Source organism: Salvelinus fontinalis, chromosome 33 (genome assembly GCF_029448725.1).
Source record: "Salvelinus fontinalis isolate EN_2023a chromosome 33, ASM2944872v1, whole genome shotgun sequence".
Classification (NCBI taxonomy): domain Eukaryota; kingdom Metazoa; phylum Chordata; class Actinopteri; order Salmoniformes; family Salmonidae; genus Salvelinus; species Salvelinus fontinalis.
In genome coordinates, this window is record NC_074697.1 from 28,965,033 (window position 1) to 28,988,248 (window position 23,216).

At 40.5% G+C, this 23,216-nt stretch overlaps 1 protein-coding gene across 8 annotated transcripts in view; it reads left to right on the plus strand.

Moving 5' to 3' along the window:
* The first annotated feature begins 10,267 nt into the window (after positions 1–10,267).
* LOC129831957 (neural cell adhesion molecule 1-like) overlaps positions 10,268–23,216 on the plus strand; it is a 100,330-nt gene continuing 87,381 nt past the window's right edge. For 4 of the 8 annotated variants that reach the window (XM_055895619.1, XM_055895620.1, XM_055895621.1 and 1 more), the window contains exon 1: positions 10,268–10,559. In XM_055895619.1, the coding sequence (XP_055751594.1) occupies positions 10,508–10,559 (52 nt within the window). In that variant the 5' untranslated portion in view covers positions 10,268–10,507. The remainder of the gene's footprint in view (positions 10,560–23,216) is intronic. The other 4 variants (XM_055895623.1, XM_055895624.1, XM_055895625.1 and 1 more) reach the window with 1 other exon arrangement.

The window sequence follows — 23,216 nt, forward strand, 5'->3', positions numbered from 1 at the left end:
AATGTATGGTTATGGAGAAAGTACATGGAACCAATATCTTTCAAGACAGCAGGGCTGAGTATACACAGCAGTCTACAGCATATTTGTCTCTGTCCCAAGACTGTAAATGTACCTTGCATTTATCACTGAAACCTATCAGTATTCTACAATGAAAGAGTAGACAGCTGCTGCCCCCAACAGACATCAAGGCAGTATTGCAGGAACATTGTAGACCCCTGCTGAATCCTACGGAAGTCCAGAAAGGACATATGAATCAAAAAGCAATTCCCTTGTTATGTCGAGATCACATATTTATGATCACTACATAATAAAGTTGTTTTGTTGAGATCACGAGAATTTTGACATGATCATGACATAACAAAATTTGTTTCTGTCGAGATTACGAAATAGACTCTATAAATAGGACTAGACGTATTGATGATAGATTGACAGTATGGCTGAGGCGGCAGAGCCCACGGTGGTTTAGCACATACGTTTTTATTGATTGCTACACTAAGGGATTCTACATTTCATGTTAACGTCATGCTTTCATTAGTGTTTGGAGCTCATTATCAGTCTATAAATTACCCTGAACGATCCCTGACAGGCAGCCCCGTCTCCCAGGATGTGTGCCACCCCGAAGACCAGTGCCAATTGCATGCAAGCAACAACGCAACTAACTTGGCAAATCTTGTAAGCGAGCGAGCTAGCTAGTTAACTACATAGTTTTGTTATCCAAGCTGGTTGTTAGCTTGCATCTCTAATATGTGAATATTTTTAAGGGACACTAATATCGACATTTACAGAGCGGGTGAGCTCGATTCCTGACAGGCCGATCAGATTCAATAGCAGCCTCAGATCAGTATTTACCTGGTTAAAAGAGAAGGAATATAATATCTATTGTTTACAGGAAACCCATTCACCAATTTTAGATGAGGTTTTGTGGGAAAAAGGACTGGGGAGTGAAATATATTTCTCCCATGGGAAATTAAATTCAAAAGGGGTGATGGTTTTAATTAACAGTAATTTTGATCCAAATGTGCAAATTGTCCAAACAGATCCTCAAGGTAGATGGAATATTTTAAATATGTTATTGGACAATAAACAGATATGGCTTATTAACCTATACGGTCCAAATAATGATGATCCAAGCTTCTTTGACAATATATATAAGAATTGATCAACTCTTCAAGCAACACTAGACTCTATTATTATAGTGGGAGATTTTAATACGGTCTTAAATACCTCTATGGACCGTAAAGGAAATCACACTACAAACTACCACCATCAGGCACTTAAGGAAATCATGAATGTCATGGATATATTGGAATTAGTGGATATACGGAGACTTAAATACCCTGACCTAGTGAGATATACATGGCGGAGGCTTAATCAAGCTAATCATCTTGACTACTTTCTTATGTCATTCTCTCTGGCACCAAAAGTTTAAAAAGTGTTGATAGGGGACAGAATGCGGTCGGATCATCACATAATTGGCATATATATTACTCTTACAGAATTCCCACGTGGGCGAGGATATTGGAAATTTAATCAAAGCCTACTAGATGATAAATTGGTTAGAACTAGGACATGAGAATTTATAACTGACTTTTTCAGACATAACATAGGTACAGCAGATCCCCTTATTGTATGGGACACTTTTAAATGTGCCTTTATAGGCCATGCAATTCAGTACTCATCTATAAAACAAAAGCAATTTAGATCAAAAGAGTCCATATTAATAAAGGAAATTGAAGGACTAACAGTACAGTTAGATAGCAATAAAAACTGTACCATGGAGGCACTGAATAAGTTAGAGGAAAAACAAAAAGAAATGGAAGAACTTATTCAAGAAAGATCCAGTGTAATATATTATAAAAATAAAGCGAACTGGATGGAATATGGGGAAAAATGCACCAAATTCTTTCTCAATCTTCAATATAGAAATGCTACCAATTTTTTAAATTAAAACTTGTTACAAATGATGGAGTCACGCATGATTCACCAAATTATATTTTGAAAGAGGAAGTAAAGTACTTTAAGAATATGTTTTCGTTTCAGTCTCCTCCATCTCCACTAACTGAAACTAATTGTATGGATTTTTTTTCCTAATAATAATGTAAAATTAACATCTGTACAGAAAGACTCATGTGAAGGCCAAATTACAGAGGAGGAACTTCTTGATGCAGTGTTCTGATTCAAAAATCCTAGCAAAATGCCTGGTGCATAGAATTAAAACGTATTGTCAGATATTATTCATCCTAATCAGACAGGTGTTTTACATGGACGATACATTGGAGATAATATAAGACAAGTACTGGAAACATTAAAATACTATGAAATATCGGGGACACCAGGCCTGGTTCTCATAGCTGATTTTGAAAATGCTTTTGATAAAGTACGACTGGAGTTTATATATAAATGCCTAGAATATTTTAATTTTGGGGAATCTCTTATAAAATGGGTTAAATTTATGTATAGTAACCCTAGGTGTAAAATAGTAAATAATGGCTACATCTCAGAAAGTTTTAAACTATCTAGAGTAGTAAAACAAGGTTGTCCACTATCGGCATATCTATTTATTAATGCCATCGAAATGTTAGCTGTTAAAATTAGATTAAACAATAATATTAAGGGATTAGAAATCTGTGGCTTAAAAACGAAGGTGTCATTGTATGCTGATGATTCATGTTCTCTTTTAAAACCACAATTAGAATTTCTCCACGGCCTCATAGAGGATCTAGATACTTTTGCTATCGTCTCTGGATTAAAACCAAATTATGATAAGTGTTATGTATTGGATCACAAAAAAATTATAATTTCACATTACCATGTAGTTGACCAATTAAATGGTCAGACGGAGATGTGGACATACTCGGTATACAAATCCCAAAAGAAAGAATTTCTCACTTGTCACGTTCTGACCTTAGTTCCTTTTTTATGTCTTTATTTTAGTTTGGTCAGAGCGTGAGTTGGGGTGGGCATTCTATGTTGTTTTTCTATGTTTTGTTCTATGGTTATATTTCTATGTGTTTGGCCTAGTATGGTTCCCAATCAGAGGCAGGTGTCAGTCGTTGTCTCTGATTGGGAGCCATATTTAGGTAGCCTGTTTTCCTTTGTGTTTTGTGGGTGGTTGTTTTCCTGTGTCTGTGTTTTCATCATACGGGACTGTTTCGTTTTCGTTTTCGTTTTGTATCATTCACGTTGCTATTTTTGTATTCTTAGTGTTCAGTTATTAAATTGAATATGGACACTTACCACGCTGCGCTTTGGTCCTCCTCTTCTTCCAACCACGACAAGCGTTACATCACTCCAATACATTTTTTTAGAAAGTTAGCAAAAATAGATATGATCTTGCTACCATGGAAATGAAAATAACTGTCTATTTGTGGAAAAATCACCCTGATTAACTCTTTATCATATCACAGTATACCTATTTGCTTATGGTTTTGCCTACACCTAGTGACCTGCTTTTTAAATTATATGAACAACAAATATTCAATTTTATTTGGAACGGCAAGCCAGACAAAATTAAAAGAGCCTATTTATATAACGAATATGAATTCGGAGGACAGAAATTATTAAATATTAAAGCATTAGACCTCTCACTAAAGGCGTCAGTCATACATACTTGAATCCAAACTGGTTCTCTAGTAAATTGGTAAGAATGTCTCATCCTATGTTCAAGAAGGGCCTTTTTCTCTTTATTCAGATTACACCTGCTCACTTTCGATTGTTTAAAAAGGAAATGATCTCCAAAATATCGTTATTTTTTAAACAAGCCTTAGAAAGTTGGTAGCAATCTCAGTTTAATCCACCTGAAAAGACAGAACAAATAATACAACAAATATTGTGGTTAAACTGAAATATACTAATTGATAAAAAAAAAAATATTTTTCAAAGAAATTAAAAAACAAAAGTATAATTTTAGTGAATGATATCATAAATAGGACTGGTGGAGTTATGTCACACATACAGCTAACACAGAAATATGGAAATGTCTGCTCTACCCAAAATTACAACCAATTAATTGCAGCATTACCAAAGAAATGGAAGAGGCAAGTAGAAGGGGAAAAAAGTAAGGAACTTGTATGTCGGCCCTGTATTAAAGAACATAAATGGTTAAAGAAAAGTGTGATAAATAAAAACATATACCAATTTCATTTAAGGAACACAAAACTGACAGCTATGCCATATAAGTTGCAAAATAGTTGGGAAGAGATTTTCAATGTACCCATTCCATAGCACATGGTATATGAATTGATACGCAAAACAACGCCGGATTCAAAACGTAGAATTTTTCAATTTAAATTACTATACAAAATTCTTGCAACCAATTGAATGTTATTTATATGGGGGATAATGTCACAGTTGTTTGTATAGTGGTCGGACCAAGGCGCAGCGTACTGTGAGTTCCAAATAATTTATTAAAGAAGTGAAACTTTAGAAAAGACAAAACAATAAAGAATAAACGTACCGTGACGACAATGCAGTGCTAACAGGCAACTAAACATAAACAATATCCCATAACCCACAGGTGAAATGCTACTTAAGTATGATCCCCAATTAGAGACAACAATAACCAGCTGCCTCTAATTGGGAATCATACAAATCACCAACATAGAAAATAAACCTACAACCCCACATAGAAAATATAAACTAGAACAACCCCCCAGTCACACCCTGACCTACTCTACCATAGAAAATAAAAGCTTTCTATGGTCAGGACGTGAAAGATACAATCTTCCCAGCTCTGCAGATTCTGCTGTAAGGAGGCAGAGTCATTAGATCATTTATTTTGTTATTGCCCGTTTTTGGTCACAGGTCCAGGAATGTAACGGCTTTCTTCTGTGGACGAAGGAGAGGACCAAAGCGCAGCGTGGTTAGTGTTCATCATGTTTAATAAAGACGATAAACGTGAACACTACAAAATACAAAACAACAAATGTGAAAAACCGTAACAGTTCTGTCTGGTGCAGACACGAAGACAGAAGACACAGGAAACAAACACCCACAAACCAAAAGTGAAACCCAGGCTACCTAAGTATGATTCTCAATCAGGGACACCGATTGACAGCTGCCTCTGATTGAGAATCATACCAGGCCGAACTCAAAACCCCAACATAAAAAAACACACATAGACTGCCCACCCCAACTCACGCCCTGACCATACTAAATAAAGACAAAACAAAGGAAATAAAGGTCAGAACGTGATAAGGAATGGCTGAAGAATTTCAACATTTGCATAGAACTAACGCTGCAGATAGCAATACTGGGTAATTTGAAAAGCCATAGTCAATCAATCAATAATATAATAATTATTTTAGCAAACATTTTTATTTTTAATTTACAATCTGTAGAAGCTATGAGATTAGAAATGTTCAATACTTGTGTGAAGCATCACTGCACAGTTTAAAAATATATGACAAATAGAAATCCAAAATGGATGGTGTTAAGAGATAGATGGGAGGGGTTGAATGGAGCTGAAGGGTGGGACTAATAACAAGATAACCAATGTAAAACATACGGGGTCTGTAAAATGTATATAGGTTCAGAACTTTTGTGAAATAGCACAGTTACAAATAGAAATCAAACTGGATGTACATCAGAAATAGAGGAAGGACTAAAAACAAACAAAATATAACTATTGTAAAATAGATTGTGTCTGTAAAATGTGTATAAGATATATAACCTGAAGGTAGAAGCCTAAGTGTTATTGTTTATTAGTTTACTCCAATTGGGGGTAGGGTTTGCGGGGAATAATAAAGGTATATTCTAAAAGAAGTATGTATGTCTATATAGGTATGTGTATGTATATATGTGTATATGTATGCATTTGTGTATGTATATGGATATATTTACCCCAAAAATATATGGGGGATTGGAAATGATGCAGACAATTACATTGATGGAAGCAACAATCTTTCCGCAATATTAAACTGATCCACCCCTAAAGAAAAAAAAAAGAAAATAAAGAAAATAGCAGGCTGATAAATCAGCATGCTGGCTTGTAGGCTGTTTCATAGGTAAAGCTCCTTGCAGGCAAATTAGGAGTCAGTGCATTATGTATATGATCAAGAGTGGGTGTGCTATATTCCTGGCAGGCTGATCAGATTCAATAGAGGCCTCAGAGGCTGATAAATCAGGATGCTGCCTTGTAGGCAGTCTGCAAGGAGCCTGACATATGAAACAGACTACAAGGCAGCATCCTGATTTATCAGCCTATGAGGTTACTTTTGACTCTGATCAGCCTAACAGGAATAGAGCCTACCCTCTCAGGATTATATGCATCAGCCTTTAAAGTAATGACAGCTAATCTGCTTGCAAGGAGCCTTACCTATGAAACAGCCTACAAAGCAGCATACGGATTTATCAGCCTCTGAGGTTGACATTTATTGTGATTATCCTGTCAGGAATGGAGTGACCCTTATAATTATACACATCAGTAATGCAAGCTAACAACCAACATAGATAACAAGCTAGTTTACAAGCTAGCTAGCCAACAAGACTACCTAGCTAACAATACTAGCCAAGTTAGCTGCGTTGTTTCTTGCATGTGATTGGCTGTGGTCTTGGGGGTGGCACTCAGCCTGGGAGACAGGGCTGCCTGTCAGGCATCGTTCAGGGATTAAATGCCCCGTTTTGCAATGCAGCCACAGGGCTCCTTGATGACGTGGTTATAATGCTTCTGAACAAATGAATGGATGATGCATGGTCATTTTGATTATCTCGTGATCTCGACAAAACAACTTTTGTTATGTAGTGATCATGAGATAAATAGGTCATGACCCCGACATAACGAGGGAATATTTTTTAATTTTTTATTTAGTATGTCCTCTCAAAATTTCCATAGAATCCAACATTCTCTCCATGTTTCTTTTCTGCAACAACATGTGTGGCATTATACTGTACTACCACTAGATGGTAGCAGCTGCCCAAAATGATATCAAGGGTTGTCGCGTCTGGCGTGAGGAGCAGGTTCAAAGTAGTTCTTCAGTGCCTCTCTCTGATTCTTCCTGTGCAAGGCCTTTCATATTCCCAGAATTCAGACAAAAACAAGAGAGTGGAGGAAGGGGGATATAGTTTCAGTTGTATGGCTTCTAGATGTCTTGCAGGTAGCTACATTGTTTATTATATTAAGATTTATAAACTGGGTGGTTCGAGTCCTGAATGCTGATTGACTGACAGCTGTGGTATATCAAACTGTATACTACGGGTATGACAAAACATGTATTTTTACTGCTCTAATTACGTTGGTTACCAGTTTATAAAAGAAGCAAGGCACCTCGGGTGCTTGTTGTATATTGTCAATATACCACGGCGAAGGGCCGTGCATAAGAACAGCCCTTAGCCGTGGTATATTGGCCATATACCACACCCCCTCTGGCCTTATTGCTTAAATAACCCACAACGGTAACACTTTACTTGACACCCTGTGTCATAACACTGTCATGTAGACCTATTGTGACATATATAGCGTTATTTTATGGCTGGTTATGACACCAACTTAAGAGTGTCAAAACCCACAAAACCTACCACGGTAGTTATTTTATGGCTGGTTATGACACCAACATAAGAGTGTCAAAACCCATAAAACCTACTACACACGGCAAAACATTCCATTACACCATAGCCTACTTGTCAACAGTATGTCTATGTTAAATAACATTTTCTGGAATTGACCATATTAAATTATAATTGTAATTGGGCACAAATTGATGTCAGGCACATATCCCAATGCTCTGTTGCTGATGACTGGGATGAATGAAGGAGCAGATTTCAGGAGCAGTACAAGACACCCTCTTTGTGACTGAAAGATGACATGAGCATATACTGTACGTGATGAACTTATCTGGTTTATATGATTATGATGGTCATAATGCTTTTTGACAGTGTCATAAAGTGCATTTTCTGCACTTTATTTAAAATGTGATGAAGAAAAAAAAAACAGTACTGTAAAGAATTCATTGCAACAACAACAAATTACTTAAAAAACTAACTTTAAAACGAAAGGAAACGTCTTGGCAGGGAAAATAAACATTTGAATATGTAGGTGCCATAACCAGCCATAACGCAATATATGTCCAACAGGTGTAAATATATGGGTGATGACAGTGCATATTATTACAGGTTTTGACAAGTTATGTCAGCTGTTATGACATATTATGGCATGGATATGACTGTATCATAACGTGTTATGACGATGGGTGTCAAGTAAAGTGTTACCCAAAGTAGGGCAATGTACTTGGAGAAGGACATGGGATGGTGGAACTGTGGGAGTGATGAGGACACATTCATTGCATTATGCTATGGGCACAATAACACAGTATTAGCAAGGGAACTAATACTAAGAATCTAATAAAAACATGAGATGTTCATAGCTGCTAGAAGAACAGGTCATCTAGGCACTGAAAGATCAATCTTCTCTCTGTTTTGATAGATTTGTTCAATGTCTCCCATATGGATTTCATGTAATGAAAACATGGACAGGGCAGACCACACACCAGTGGAGGATTTCACATCTAAGTACCATAGGGTTATCAGTAAACTCTCAAAATAATATCCAAGCCACTTCACCTGTGTTGGATTGAACTGTTGTTCTCTAATGCATGCTTTTAACCCTGCATTATCTCTGTCACGAGAGCCAAGCTTGTGCAAGTAATTTGGACAACATTCATTATAAATGTTTGCTAGAGCAGATAGACCTCTATGGAACCAATCTACAGCCCTGGGCCCCTTATTCAAGTGTAGGAGTGCTGATGTGGGATCAGGTCTCCCCTGTTCATGTAATCATATTCATCATGATCTAAAAGGCCAAATTTATCCTAGATTAGCACTATGACGCTTTATGAATACAGGCCCTGGCACTGATCCTTTTTCACACAGCATCCATAAAGACAAACCCATGCTCTGTCTTCTAAGACGTCATCTTACCAATGGATACAATAGCTCTAGTAAGATGTAAAGTATTCACAGAATATCTGAACTGTTCTTTATACAACAACCCCAAACATGCTAGAGAAGAGCAAAGGTGATGACGTGTGGCACTATTATAGCTGACCAGTGAAACACTGGACAACTATGTGGTGAAACGAGGATGGGCTGATCAATCAGGATCTGGTGAGAGCACAGCACGGGAGTATGGCGATGACATCATATGACTAGTGATGATATCATAGGCTTGTAGTTGCAGTGACAAAAATGATTACGAAAATATATAGTATCACCTCTAAGGACATAAAGATATATACCATACCTCCTTGAGATAGATACATCTCCAATTTGATGGTAATAACAATATTACAGGCCTGTTGCCATGATATCAGCTTCCCATTTCCTTTAAAGACTTACGTGTGTTTGTGTGTATGCGTGCACGTTTATGTCTGTATGTATGTGTATGTGAGACACAGGCAGACTCCTCTAGTTCTCTGCCTCCCCAGATTAATATCAGGGCTGTACAAAGGGGCCCTCTATGCCCTGCAGGACGACTCCCAGGACAATGAATCCACTGTCTGACAACACCATCACTAACTCCTGTTAACTGATACATGTGCAAATCTCCCAGCTGAGATTACAGGGAATCTCATCCCCCAATTGTACCTGTTCTTCCTGTGATAATAGTTATGACAACGTTTCTGATGATGGTGTGACCAAACTGTTCACTAGTGTAATTAATCAAATCGATTTGACAACAATACATAGACTAAGTTTACTTTCTTTTTCACATGTATGACTTGTGCATTTCTAGAAATAATAATGTTGAGGTGGAATAAGAGATGTACTGTGTTTTCTGTCAGAGATGACAAAGAGAAAGAATTTGACTTTCCAGATAGAGAGAAGATAACGAAGGCTTTCATGTGTCTATCTTACAACCTGCTCTGCTTGAACTTCAGCTATCTTATACCTATTATGTTTAGACAAAATAACATGTTTTTTTCTTAATTCAACAGCCATTCTGAAATCACAGTAGCTGTTGGAGAACGTGTGACTATACTCCTTGTCTGCTCAGCAGCAGTAGCCTACACCTTAACAAAAATGAATTCAGAAAGTGTCAGTCTAGATCTCCCCTGTGTTGGTATCATCACACAGCTCCGTAGTTTGATTTTAAATGTATATTTTGCATACGTCTGTCAACATGTACATGTTGAATAATGGTAGGCGTATACGAATAGCTCTATAGTTTATGTTTGACCTATTTTGAATCAAAAAGTTAGGAGGACCACGGACTACTGCGCAAAGCGCACTATTTTACAGCAAATCCTTGTGATTCCGATTGGGCGGATTTATTCACGTGTCTATGGAGGCAGTGGCTTGTCACTCATTCTTTGAACAGTGTGCTGGCGCTGATCTTCTGCCGCTGCTACATCGATAATCAACTATACAGAATACCAATTTGCCATACGAAAAATAATATCTAGCAATATGGGAATGTATTATTTTTGAAAATATCAAGAACAATATCAAAATATCAAGAACAACCACAACATTCTTTATTAAGATATTTGCCTGGTCTAATCAAGGAGTTGCGATGCTCCACGCAAAGGATATCATTTTAGCCTTGCTTCTCGTGGGCTCTACAGGTAAGATAGTTAAACTAATGTTACAGTTTTTCGTAATTACTTCTATTCAGGCCAGAGATTTGATAAAATACTCGAATCAGGAAAGGTGGACTGTGCGTCCATGACAATCTGCATCCATTGAAGGACTGTGTACATGTCCCTCCGACAGTATCAGGTGGATGGATGTAAGATTGTCCAATTAAACGTTTTTCAGTGGGATGGTCTTTTCATGTAAATTGTCTGGCTAGCTGCTGCCATGTTGTTAACATATTCTGCCATGGTGTACACGAGTAAACATTTGCTTAGTTAATAATGCATTACTATATTTGATATATAGCTAGTTGTTTTATCATATTCTGAGGGCAAATATAATTTTCACAAGTGTTAGCTAGCTAACCTTACCTACCTAGCCATCATGCCCATGAGCAAAGCGCGTATTCCATCAAGGCAAGGCATTTAAATTATGTTACGACCGCATTTAAATTATGTTACGACCATTGGAATACACCTGTGATACGTATACGTTGCTCTCATTACATTTGGGTTTATCTTTTGTTGTCAAATCACTAGTAAACAGTGCTTGCTTGCGTACATCAATGCGTTTGTTGCTACTAACTCCTCCTGGTCATCTCTCCCAAACATCATGACTGTTTGCAAGCAACCTGAAATTTAGCTAACAATGTTTCTGAAATTGAGATTGAGCTACTTTTACAAGTGCAGCTACTTGCAATTTTGTTAGCATCCATTTTACTATGGTCCAGGTCCACACCTAGGTGGTCCAGCCCTATCATCACAGGGAAGGGAATTTGGAGGGGAATTATCGTCTCTATTGGGGAGTGGCACGCCACCCATGCGACTCATGGCTATTTAACAGTCGGATGGCCTTGAGATAGAAGCTGTTTTTTAGTCTCATGGTCTCAGCTTTGATGCACCTGTTCTGACCTCGCCTTCAGGATGATAGAGGGGTGAACAGGCCGTGGCTCGGGTGGTTGATGTCCTTGGTGATCTTTTTGGCCTTCCTGTGACATCGGGTGTTGTAGATGTACTGGAGGGCAGGTAGTTTGCCCCCGGTGATGCGTTGGGTAGACCGCACCACCCTATGTAGAACCCTGCGGTTACGGGCGATGTAGTTGACGTACCAGGCGGTGATACAGCCCGGCAGGATGCTCTCAATTGTGCATCTGTTCAAGTTTGTGAGGGTTTTAGTGGCCAAGCCAATTTTTTTCAGCCTCCTGACTGTCTGTCTGACTGACTGTCTGTCTGTGTGGTGAAGAAGATTGAGCTGGAGGTGTGCGTGACCACGCGGTCATGGATGAACAGGGAGTACAGGAGGGGACTGAGCACGCAGCCTTGTGGAGCTCCTATGTTGAGGATCAGCGAAGTGGAGGTGTTGTTTCCTACCTTTACTACCTGGGGCCGGCCCGTCAGGAAGTCCAGGACCCAGTTGCACAGGGCGTGGTTCAGACTATGGATGCACGATATATCGGTGAACATATTGGAATCGCCCGATATTAGCTAAAAATGCCAACATCGGAATCGGCCTGATGTCTAGTTTAATGACGATGTTAAAAGACGATGTCAAAGCCACTGTGCATACCTTTATAACGTAGGTACATGACGTAATGACGCCACGTAAAATGTTGTGCTACACGTGCAACACAGCGTTCCTAACCTAGCCCACAATGTCTGCTGTGTGGATCGAGCAGTCAACAAGTTGAGCCATCATTTGAAAGAGTAAGAACATTTTAGCGAGACAACTTAAAGGCGAAATCCATTAAAGCCAAGATAATGGAATTTATTGCCTTTGACAATCAACCGTTCTCTGTCGTGGGTGATGTTGGTTTTGGTCGACTGGTCGAGCACCGGTACACACTACCAAGTGCGCTATTTTTCATATGTTGCCCTACCGGAGTTACACAGTATTAGCGTTACTGCTATTAGCTTCACAACATGCATACTATGGAACGCCGTTTGGTTCTTTGCGTGTCAAAAAAATACACTAGCACTGTCAAAGCTGTACATAAAAGCCTGCAAACAAGCAAACACCGGCCATGAACGATGTGTTTGCAATACCGCGTTGGTAATAAAGCATAACTTGTTAGACCGCAACTTCTGGGGTAGCTAGCTTTAGCTTGGTACCTAGCTAGCACCAATACAACAAGCCTGAAAACAATGACCAGTAGAAACTGCAGTCATTTTCATTATTCTTAGCAATGATTTAGGACTCCTTGTGAGTAAGTATTAGCTAGGTTGCCACTTGTTGTTCGCCTATTGAAATCGAATTTCAGTTCATGAAAATAAATAGCTAGCCAGCTACTTAACCCTGTTGCCCTAGCAGCTAGCTAGCTTCATCTGGCTAGTGATGCTTGACCGGACCGGGTTATGTGTTGACCCATCTATGTGAAGCTAGCCACAATAAGGATTAGCCACAATAGTGGACTTTGCGGTTAGCCTTCAAAATAACAGTATGGCATAATTCTACTATTTGTATTAATTTGCATCACTGTCAATGACATTCTTTTATTTTGAAGGCAAACTGCAAATTCCACTATTGTGCTCAATCCGTATTGTGGCTAGCTTCACATAGATGGGTCCTACCACCATTAATCGAATAAGAACTGTCTTATAAATTAATGTTATTTTAGAGCATGACACCTAGCTATATAGTTAGCTAGCTAACTATAGCTACTGAAACAGATTATGTCATTTTGCTGTGTTTTTGGGGAAGATCATTGTTTGCATCCATGCGCTATCCATGCGCTAGCATTTTTTTTATAACAAGCACTGTAGTTGTGCGAGACTACTTTACCAGCATCATAGCATACGTATCGATGAATTGTTGAGACATGAAATACGAGTGATACTGTAATCAATGTGTAATCACTACGTAAAAAATGTATGAACGCGCTAAATTATTATGTGACATGCAGTCATATTCAGGTCCTGATTGGTCAACAAGCTTATTTGACACGTCAATAGTGTTATTTGACGTGTATCTTTTTTGACACGCAAAGACCCAAATGGCGTTCCATAGAAATCCTGGTTGAGAATGAAACGACCTAACAAATTAACAATGAAACAGCACAGCAAGTAAGTGAAAGAAATAGGTTTTGATTATGTTTTCCTGGTAATGGGGACATACGTAAATGCCCCCCAAAACTTTTTGGTCAGTGTGGTGTGTGTAACCTTTAATTAACTAGGCAAGTCAGTTAAGAACAAATTCTTATTTACAATGACGGCATGGATGACACTGGGCCAATTGTGCGCTGCCCTATTGGACTCCCAATCACGGCCGAATGTGATACAACCTGGATTCAAACCAGGGACGTAGTGACGCCTCTTGCACTGAGACGCAGTGCCTTAGACCGCTGTGTCCATGTGTGTGTGTTAAATATTTAACTGTACTAGAATGCTTAAAAGGCCGCTAAAATATTAAATATCGGGTATCGGTATCGTTTTCTTTTGGCAAGGAAAATATCCGTAAACACTCCAGCCAGCTGGTCTGCGCATGCTCTGAGGACGCGGCTAGGGATGCCGTCTGGGCTGGCAGCCTTGCAAGGGCTAACATGCTTACATGTCTTACTCACGTCGGCCACGGAGAAGAAGAGCCCACAGTCCTTGGTAGCGGGCTGGGTCGGTAGCACCGTGTTATCCTCAAAGCGGGCGAAGAAGGTGTTTAGCCTGTCCAGAAGCAAGACGTCGGTGCCCGCGGCGTGGCTGGTTTTCCTTTGTAGTCTGTGATTGTAGTCTGTAGACCCACATACGTCTCGTGTCTGAGCCGTTGAATTGCGATTCCACTTTGTCTTTGTACTGATGTTTTGCCTGTTTGATTGCCTTACGGAGGGAATAACTTCACTGTTTGTATTCGGCCATATTCCCAATCACCTTGCCATGGTTAAATGCGGTGGTTCACGCTTTCAGTTTTGTGCAAATGCTGACATTTATCCACGGTTTCTGGTTAGGGTAGGTTTTAATAGTCACAGTGGGTACAACACATCCTAAACTCTTCCTGATGAACTCAGTCACTGTATCCGTCGATGTTATTCTCAGAGGCTACCCGGAACATATCCCAGTCCACGTGATCAAAACAATCTTGAAGCATGGATTCTGATTTGTCAGACCAGCGTTGAATAGACCTTAGCGCGGGTACTTCCTGTTTGAGTTTCTGCCAATAGGAAGGAACAAAATGGAGTCTGGATCAGATTTGCCGAAGGAAGGAGGGGGGAGGGGCTTGCAGGCATTTTGAAAAATTGAGTAGCAGTAGTCCAATGTTTTTTCAAAGCGAGTACTACAGTCAATGTGTTGGTAGAACTTCGAGTAGCGTTTTCCTCATATTTGCTTTGTTAAATCCTGAACATTAGCGAATAATATACTCGGAAGCTTTGGATGGTATGCACGCCTCCTGAGTCGGACTAGAAGTCCACTAAGAATACCTCTTCCTTGAGTCTTCTTGGGTATGACGCTACAAGCTTGGCACAGCTGTATTTGGGGATTTTTCCCCATTATTCTCTGCAGATCCTCTCAAGCTCTATCAGGTTGGATTTGGAGTGTTGCTGCACAGGTATTGTCAGGTCTCTCCAGAGATGTTCAATTGGGTTCAAGTCCAGGCTCTGGCTGGGCCACTCAAAGACATTCAGACACTTGTCCCGAAGCCACTCCTGTGTTGTCTTGGCTGCGTGCTTAGGGTCATTGTCCTTTTGGAAGGTGAACCTTCGCCCCAGTCTGAGGTCCTGAGCGGTCTGGAGCAGGTTTTCATCAAGGATCTTTCTGTACTTTGCTCCATTCATCTTTTCCTCGATCCTGACTAGTCTCCTAGTCCCTGCCGCTGAAACACATCCCCACAGCATGATGCTGCCACCACCATGCTTCACCGGTGGGATGGTGCCAGGTTTCCTCTAGACGTGACGCTTGGCATTCAAGCCAAAGAGTTCAATCTTGGTTTCATCAGACCAGAGAATTTTGTTTCTCATGGTCTGAGAATCCTTTAGGTGCCATTTGGCAAACTCCAAGCGGGCTGTCATGTGCCTTCTACTGAGGAGTGACTTCTGTCTCGCCACTCTACCATAGAGGCCTGATTGGTGGAGTGCTGCAGAGATGGTTGTCCTTCTGGAAGGTTATCCCATCTCCACGGAGGAACTCGGGAGCTCTGTCAGAGTGACCATCGGGTTCTTGGTCACCTCCCTGACCAAGGCCCTTCTCCCTTCTCCTCAGTTTGGCCAGCTCTAGAAAGAGTCTTGGTGGTTCCAAAATTGTTCCATTTAAGAATGATGGTGGCCACTGTCTTCTTGGGGACCTTCAATGCTGCAGACATTTTTTGGTAGCCTTCCGCAGATCTGTGCCTCGACTCAATCCTGTCTCGGAGCTCTACGGACAATTCCTCATGAATTGGTTTTTGCTCTGACATGCACTGTCAACTGTGGGACCTTATATAGACAGGTGTGGGCCTTTCCAAATCATATCCAATCAATTGAATTTACAACAGGTGGACTCCAATCAACCTGAGCTTAATTTCAAATCTCATAACAATGGCTCTGAATACTTATGTAAATAAGTTATCTGGTTTTATTTGTAATAAATTTGCAAGAAATTAAAAAAATGTATTTTTCGCTTTGTCATTATGGGGTGTTATGTGTAGATTGATGAGATTTTTAAAAAATTTAATCCATTTTAGAATAAGGCTGTAACTTAAAAAAAAAATCTGGATGTCTACATACATATACAGGTTTTTGGAAATGTGCTCACTAAAAACTGGTTCTATATAGTGCCAAATAAGGGTTATTGGGCTTGTAACCATAGCGGAACCCATTTATGTGCTATAGGTAACCTTTTTTAAATGTTCTATAATGAACCATGCTTATAAGGTTCTTCATGGAACCTGTATGGTGCTATAAAGGTTGTATCCTAAGGTTCTATAAAGAACCATTTAAAAAAGTTTCAATGTAGCACCCTTTATTATGGCTCTATGGAGAATAGTTCTATACCCTAGTCAAAAAATATTATTGGATTTCATCTTATAGGATTCCAATAAAATAGTCCAATAGAAAAATCCTATAAGATTTTGGAACCAGTCCTATTGGATCCAATGGGATTCTATGCTATAGGATTTTGTTTTATAGGATCCTGTAGAATTCCAATACAAGAATCCAATAGAATAATCCTATCAGATTTTGGAACCTATCCTATTGGACCGATTTTTCTATTGGATTCCTGTATTGGAATTATATAGGATAACACCCATTTAATGGGTTCAATTAAGAAAAATACTTATAAAATAAGTACTGCGAGAATCCTAAAGGATTCTATTGGAAAAATCACTAATCCTATTTTTTTGTAGAACCATTCAGGGTTTTGTTAAAATTCCATAGGTTTTATATTTCTTTATTAACAAGTTGAATCAGGTTTGTTAGCTCTGGAATGGCTGGGGGAGGAGAGAATTGAGAACTACTGACTTAGTCAACTGTTCTCAATTGACACAAGGCCATACGTGAGTCTTTCACAAGACACAGTCATATATAACATGTAATAGCGTAACACAGCAGCGTTCTTTGGATCAGGATGATTCCACGTAGAACCATCATTCTTCCCAAAGAACCATTGAGGAACCCACATTTTTTTGCGTGTGTGGGGGGCTGCCACACTGGGCGCTGTTGTGGGGGGTTATGTGCCTTGTTCAAGGAGGCAATGGTATCTATGATTTGATACCAGCAACCCTCCAGTTGCCAGCTCACTGCCCCCCCAACTTTTCCCGTTGGATTCTAATTGGCCACCCTCCGGTTGCTGGCTCTCCTCTCTAACCACTAGGCAACCTACTGCCCCTAAGTCATGAACAAAATCAGTTTGAGTTAGCCCTAAAAGATCCTACAGTGGTTTTTCCATAAACGTAAATAGGGTTTTTAGTGGGGGGGGGGGGGGAATCTGTCCAAGTTAGTATACAGACACCCACACATTTTTTTATAGCCTACCCAGTCTAATGGTGGTGCACAGGTGCAGGAAACCAAGTGTTTCCCTACTTGATTACAAAACAAGGCCACTCTTGTGTTGTGTTATCATAAAACATAGGACTATGCTTCATTAAGTAGGCTACTTAGGTTGGACATCTGTGATTGCATCTCTCTTTGCATCTCACATAACATGATGTTTAAGATGTGCATACATGTAGCTAGGTGTGTAATGAATGCTTCATGAACATACTAGATTGTTACTGAAGGTATTAGTGGTGATGCTCACTCAACTGCTAGCCTACACGCTGTGTGTGACTCATCTCTGTGATGTCACCTGATATGGTGACGAGTTCCGGTCCTCGAGCTCCAGCTGTGATGGAGGCTGCTGTGCCTGGTAATGCTGCTGTGTCATCATCATGGTAGCTTAGATAGAGGATGTAGCCTACCTGGTAATACCATCTCTTCTCTATCAGCTGTGATAAATACTGTTTTGGTTAAGGCTTATCTCCTGGCCATCTGTTGTAGGGATTGTGTTTGGTTTCATTCCTCCCCGGAGCAGAACACTGTTACCCCCCTGAGATCCTAAAGTAGCATGAGAAGGAGATGCTAATTGGCAATAAACCTTTGCTTATCATGTCAACAAGCAATGTTGTTGTTCCTCTTGATATATAAGCCATTTGAATATACATTTTGGCTGGAATATTCTCAAATCCTGTTGACTTTACTTAATCGTAATCCTCCCTAAACTTGAAAGTAGACCTGGCCTATTGACTATTTTCCACGTCTGTTGATGGTTTTAATAGCAACCTGATATAAACTTTGGGATTTGCCGTAATTGGATGAACGTTGATTTTAGACCCATGAATTCTGCGTGGTTACATGGCTCGCGACTTCAAGCCCAGTGCTGCATTGTTGTTTTTTGTGAGCGCCGACAAAAGCATATATAGATGTCCTCAGGACCTTTTCAAGCGTCAGAAATCAACGTCTCTTTCTTGTGACCAGCCTGTTTATATAGCCCAGCCTCGGCTATTTTAGGCGTATGGCAAGCTTTTTCAGCAGCATACCACCCTGCATACCACTACTGGCTTGCTTCTGAAGCTAAGCAGGGTTGGTCCTGGTCAGGCCCTGGATGGGAGGCCAGATGCTGCTGGAAGTGGTGTTGGAGGGCCAGTAGGAGGCACTCTTTCCTCTGGTCTAAAAAATATCCCAATGCCCCAGGGCAGTGATTGGGGACACTGCCCTGTGTAGGGTGCCGTCTTTCGGATGGGACGTTAAACGGGTGTCCTGACTCTCTGAGGTCATTAAAGATCCCATGGCACTTATCGTAAGAGTAGGGGTGTTAACCCCGGTGTCCTGGCTAAATTCCCAATCTGGCCCTCAAACCATCATGGTCACCTAATAATCCCCAGTTTACAATTGGCTCATTCATCCCCCTCCTCTCCCCTGTAACTATTCCCCAGGTCGTTGCTGCAAATGAGAACGTGTTCTCAGTCAACTTACCTGGTAAAATAACGGTAAAATAAAAATAAAATAAAAAATAACCTTTGCGCTGCACACACCCTTGTTTGGTGAACCTGAATAGGCTTAGCTGATACAGAATGTGAGGCACAGATGTTCTTAACGCAGAAGGGCCTGGAGAAGTGAACATAGCTCTTCATCCGATGCGGGCGACCTGGGTATTCCTCAGAGACCAAACGAATGGAAGAGCGAATGGACTGGAAACCTTTCTGCGTGATGATCTAATGCAATTGCTCTGATGCTCATTAGTGGAAGAAAAAAACATAGGATGTGAAGACGGAAGGTGGAGAGAGAAGGTCGGAAAAGGCATGTCAGAGACAGCCAACACATAACCTAGCATCTGATTCATAATGCTGTTGGACTAATATCTCAATTTAGAGGTTTGTGGTTAGAGATATCAGCGGTATGGTAGTGAGGATATCAGGGCTGCGCTTCTTGATGCTGGTTAGCCTACTCTCTATGAATGGTAGCTTTGACTTCCAAGAAGTAATATCTCAAGGTATAATTTTGTCAGAGGCAGACACAGACGTCAGCTATGCCTCTCCATGGTCCATTTTGGTTCCTGCTGTGACTGTCTGCACAGTCTTATGAGTGGTGATTATGACAACAACACTACAGCCAATCATGCAGGCCTAGGTCTATGCTTGTATTTCTGCTGGATCCTGTCATATGATGGTGTCGACCCCAGCCAATCATGTTAGTGGAGGTTTTTGCTGCAGGGGCAGTTTCAGTCTCAGTTGCCAGGGAATCATAGGATAATGTTCATTCAGATCAGATCATAGCTGATCACTTATCAGCATTATCTACTAAAGCTGTGTTTGTTTGTAAACACACTGATATCAGGACGCAATTGCCTGTGCTCTTTCTTCATAGTGAACAGCATGGACATACCTGCAGTGAGCTTTCACCTAGGGGTCCTCCATTACAACCTGCTTTGAGAAGAATTGGCACATGTACAGAACGTTACAACACACTTACTACCCTACACTTAGTTGCTGGACTGCTATCTTTAGTTCAGCTGGTGTTTGAATAGCATATGTTACTTAAGCTGTTTATGGGTGGGCTACCTCCCAGACAAGCTGCTTGGCACCTTGGAGCTCTTAGCATGTACAGTGAAACGTCTATTTCAATGTGTGTTAAGTAAGGTTTTATATCCTATTTTATGTCTGTGTTACCAATACAGCTTCATAACTGTATATTTGATGTGTTGTGGGCTAAGTAGTTGGATCAAGCCAAGAACCATGTCTGCCTTTTATCCTTAAAGCCCAGTTGGCATCCACATTTACTCAGACCTGTATGTGCAGCTGGCTGGCTGGCTGGCTGTGCGCTTCCGTGCATCTGAGGTGTGAATCTGGTGAGGCTGGCCAAGTCATCCACAAGGAAATATTTCACAATGCAAGATGATGATGATGTCAGATTGACCACAAGACTCAACTGGGATCATGGGATATTTCAATTCATATTGGATGGACGAGCTACATGGATATGGATGAAGGATCTAGGAGGAATGTTTGGATGAAGGATCCAGTGAGATCAGAGTATGCACTGTTTCATATTCTGGGTATCCAGCAGAGCAGAGCCTATCTCAGAGGCGTAGGAGAGGACTCTGCTGCTGCAGCCAACCTCAGCTTCCCCTTTGATGGTGAGTGGAGCAGACAGATCCGGGCCTCTGAGAGATGCTTGGCCCTAGGGGACTAAAAACATGACGTTACACATGCACACTAACACAGTGTTCTGTCTACACACAAAACAACACTCACAGTGACTAGGGCTGTGACGGTCATGGAATTTTGGATGACAGTTATTGGTCAGCCAAATGATCGTGGTCACTGTTATAACCATTAGAATCGCAAAAAAAGCGATTTTTTAAAGACACATTTTCTCCTCTCCTTCGCTCCTGACTGCATATGCTGCTGCTGCAGAGAGGGGGATGTTGCCCAGGCAACCAAAGACTAATTTGCTACAACACCTTGATTGTTTCAGCAAGGCGCAATAAAGTTTCATTGCGTTGTTAAGAGTCCATGTTACCGCAGAATATGATATTATTTTTGACAATATTGCAATATTAATTTTGCGCTAGTCGGCTGTACCTGCACCAAAACTCCAGTATTTTTCCTTCATAGCTTGTTCTCCATATTTGTTTTCAGCTCTTTTATTTCCATGACTGATCAAAACTCGTTTTCTCATGGGTCTCTCTTGTCCCTCTGCAGCAGATATATGATAAGCAATATGTTTGGAACATCGAATCGCAAAAAAGTCACAGTATTGAATCGCAATACATATAGAATTGTGAGAATCATCAGAAACGTAATACATAATACTAACTATCGCGATAATATCGTATCGTGAGGTCCCTGGCAATTCCCAACCCTACCTCTCGGACACTATCAGAGGGACAACATCCGTCCCAGGTGGCTGCTGACTGCCACACAGTGCCTGCTGCTTTTGTTACTGATTATATACGACTTTATGCCCCTGCCCTTTTCATGAATAATACTGTATAACAAGTGTTGGTTTTCCGTTCATCGGCAGCTATTGGAAATGCAGTTTCTTGTTGTGCTATTTTCTACATTTATACATAGTTGTTTCACCGTTTGCCCTCCAGGTTATAGGGAACATATATCAAAAGTTGGCTGACTTGGTCAACGTTTTGTCAAAGCAGCAGCTGGCTTACAGTACCTTGGCACTGGGAGGTCATTTGGCATTAGGTCAGGATTTCTAATAGCACTTGGCAATGAGGGGAAAACAACCTGTTTGAGTTGGTAATTGGACAGAATTGTTATCTTGAGCTTTGGGTTAGGGTTCACCACCAGCTCTTTCCTTTTGCGGCTTGTTCTGTTGAGAGCATCCCTTCCGGCCATGTTACATAGTGGTATTGTAATGATGGTTGTTATAGAGGAGTAATTACAGAAGCATGTGTCATGATTAAGGACCCTATGTTCCAGTGTGGAGCTGGATTCACCCTCTACTGCATGTCCTAATCCTGGGGACAACAGTCGTCTTCAGAACCTGACCAGCTCAACTCAACCTCCCCTGTCTGACTGGCAGCCTCATAGGCAGGCCAGCTGAATGATGAAAACCACAATGGTTAGACCATGATGATGAGGGGTAGCCTACTGTACATTCATGCTGGAAGGTGTACATTCATGCTGTACATTCATGCTCTGACTGTCGGAGTCCAGTGCCAGTCCAGTGACATCTCAAAGATTAAATACATTTTCTGGTACTTTGGCTACTAAGAAAGTATGTTTTAAATCTCCCGCTTTGGCTTAATGTGTCAATGTGTAGTTCATACATTCATAATCACTGAATTACTGTTTTACCTCAAGTATACACTAAATCCCTAGTTTGAATGTGACTGTTTTCTTGAAGCTGTGTCGTGACATTTTCCCTACATTTACCCCCATGTGGGTCAGCCCCCTAGCAATTCGAGTGACAGCTAGCAAGAGGCCTGCTCAGCTTATCCAACGAGGTTGCAGGATGTGCTCAATGGCTCAGTGGACACATCAGATAGGGAGGGAGAGAGAGCAATGGCGTGGTGCACATATCTGCACATATGTGACATAGTACCCAATTATTGGGGAGCACTTTTAGCTCGTGAGTAATACCTTCAGAACTACTGGCTAAAAAGTATACAAAAGTACTGGAGAATCTCTTTAAGCCTACAACATCAGTTTTTCTTTGAGTCATCCATGCTGGAAAGATTTTCCACTAGGAGAGGGGAAGTCCAGTCCACATCTCAAAATTTTTAAACTTTTAAAAAAGTTTCTCAGTTGCTTAGTTTCTCTCTGAGTTGACATAATAATGACTGAGCTAAAATAATCCAGTGGGCTATTCTTCAGGTTGATGATGAGCTTTATGCATCATTTATTTGGTGCTAGGTAGGGCTGGGAATTGCCAGGGACCTCATGATATGATATGATCACGATGCTTAGGTGCTGATACGATATTCATTGCAATTTTCACTATTCTATATGTATTGTAAACGAGTTTTGATCAGTCGTGGAAATAAAAGTGCTGAACACAAATTGGGTTCTTATTTAAAAAGAAGATGGAGAACAAGCTATCAAGGAAAAATACTGGAGTGTTGGTGCAGGTACAGCTGACTACAGTCTTTGTGTTCATGCATCCATGCACAATAAGGTGCATTTATTATTAAAACACTATAGAAGATAGTACTGCCAACCCAGCTGCCTGTACACAGGCAACATGAAGAATA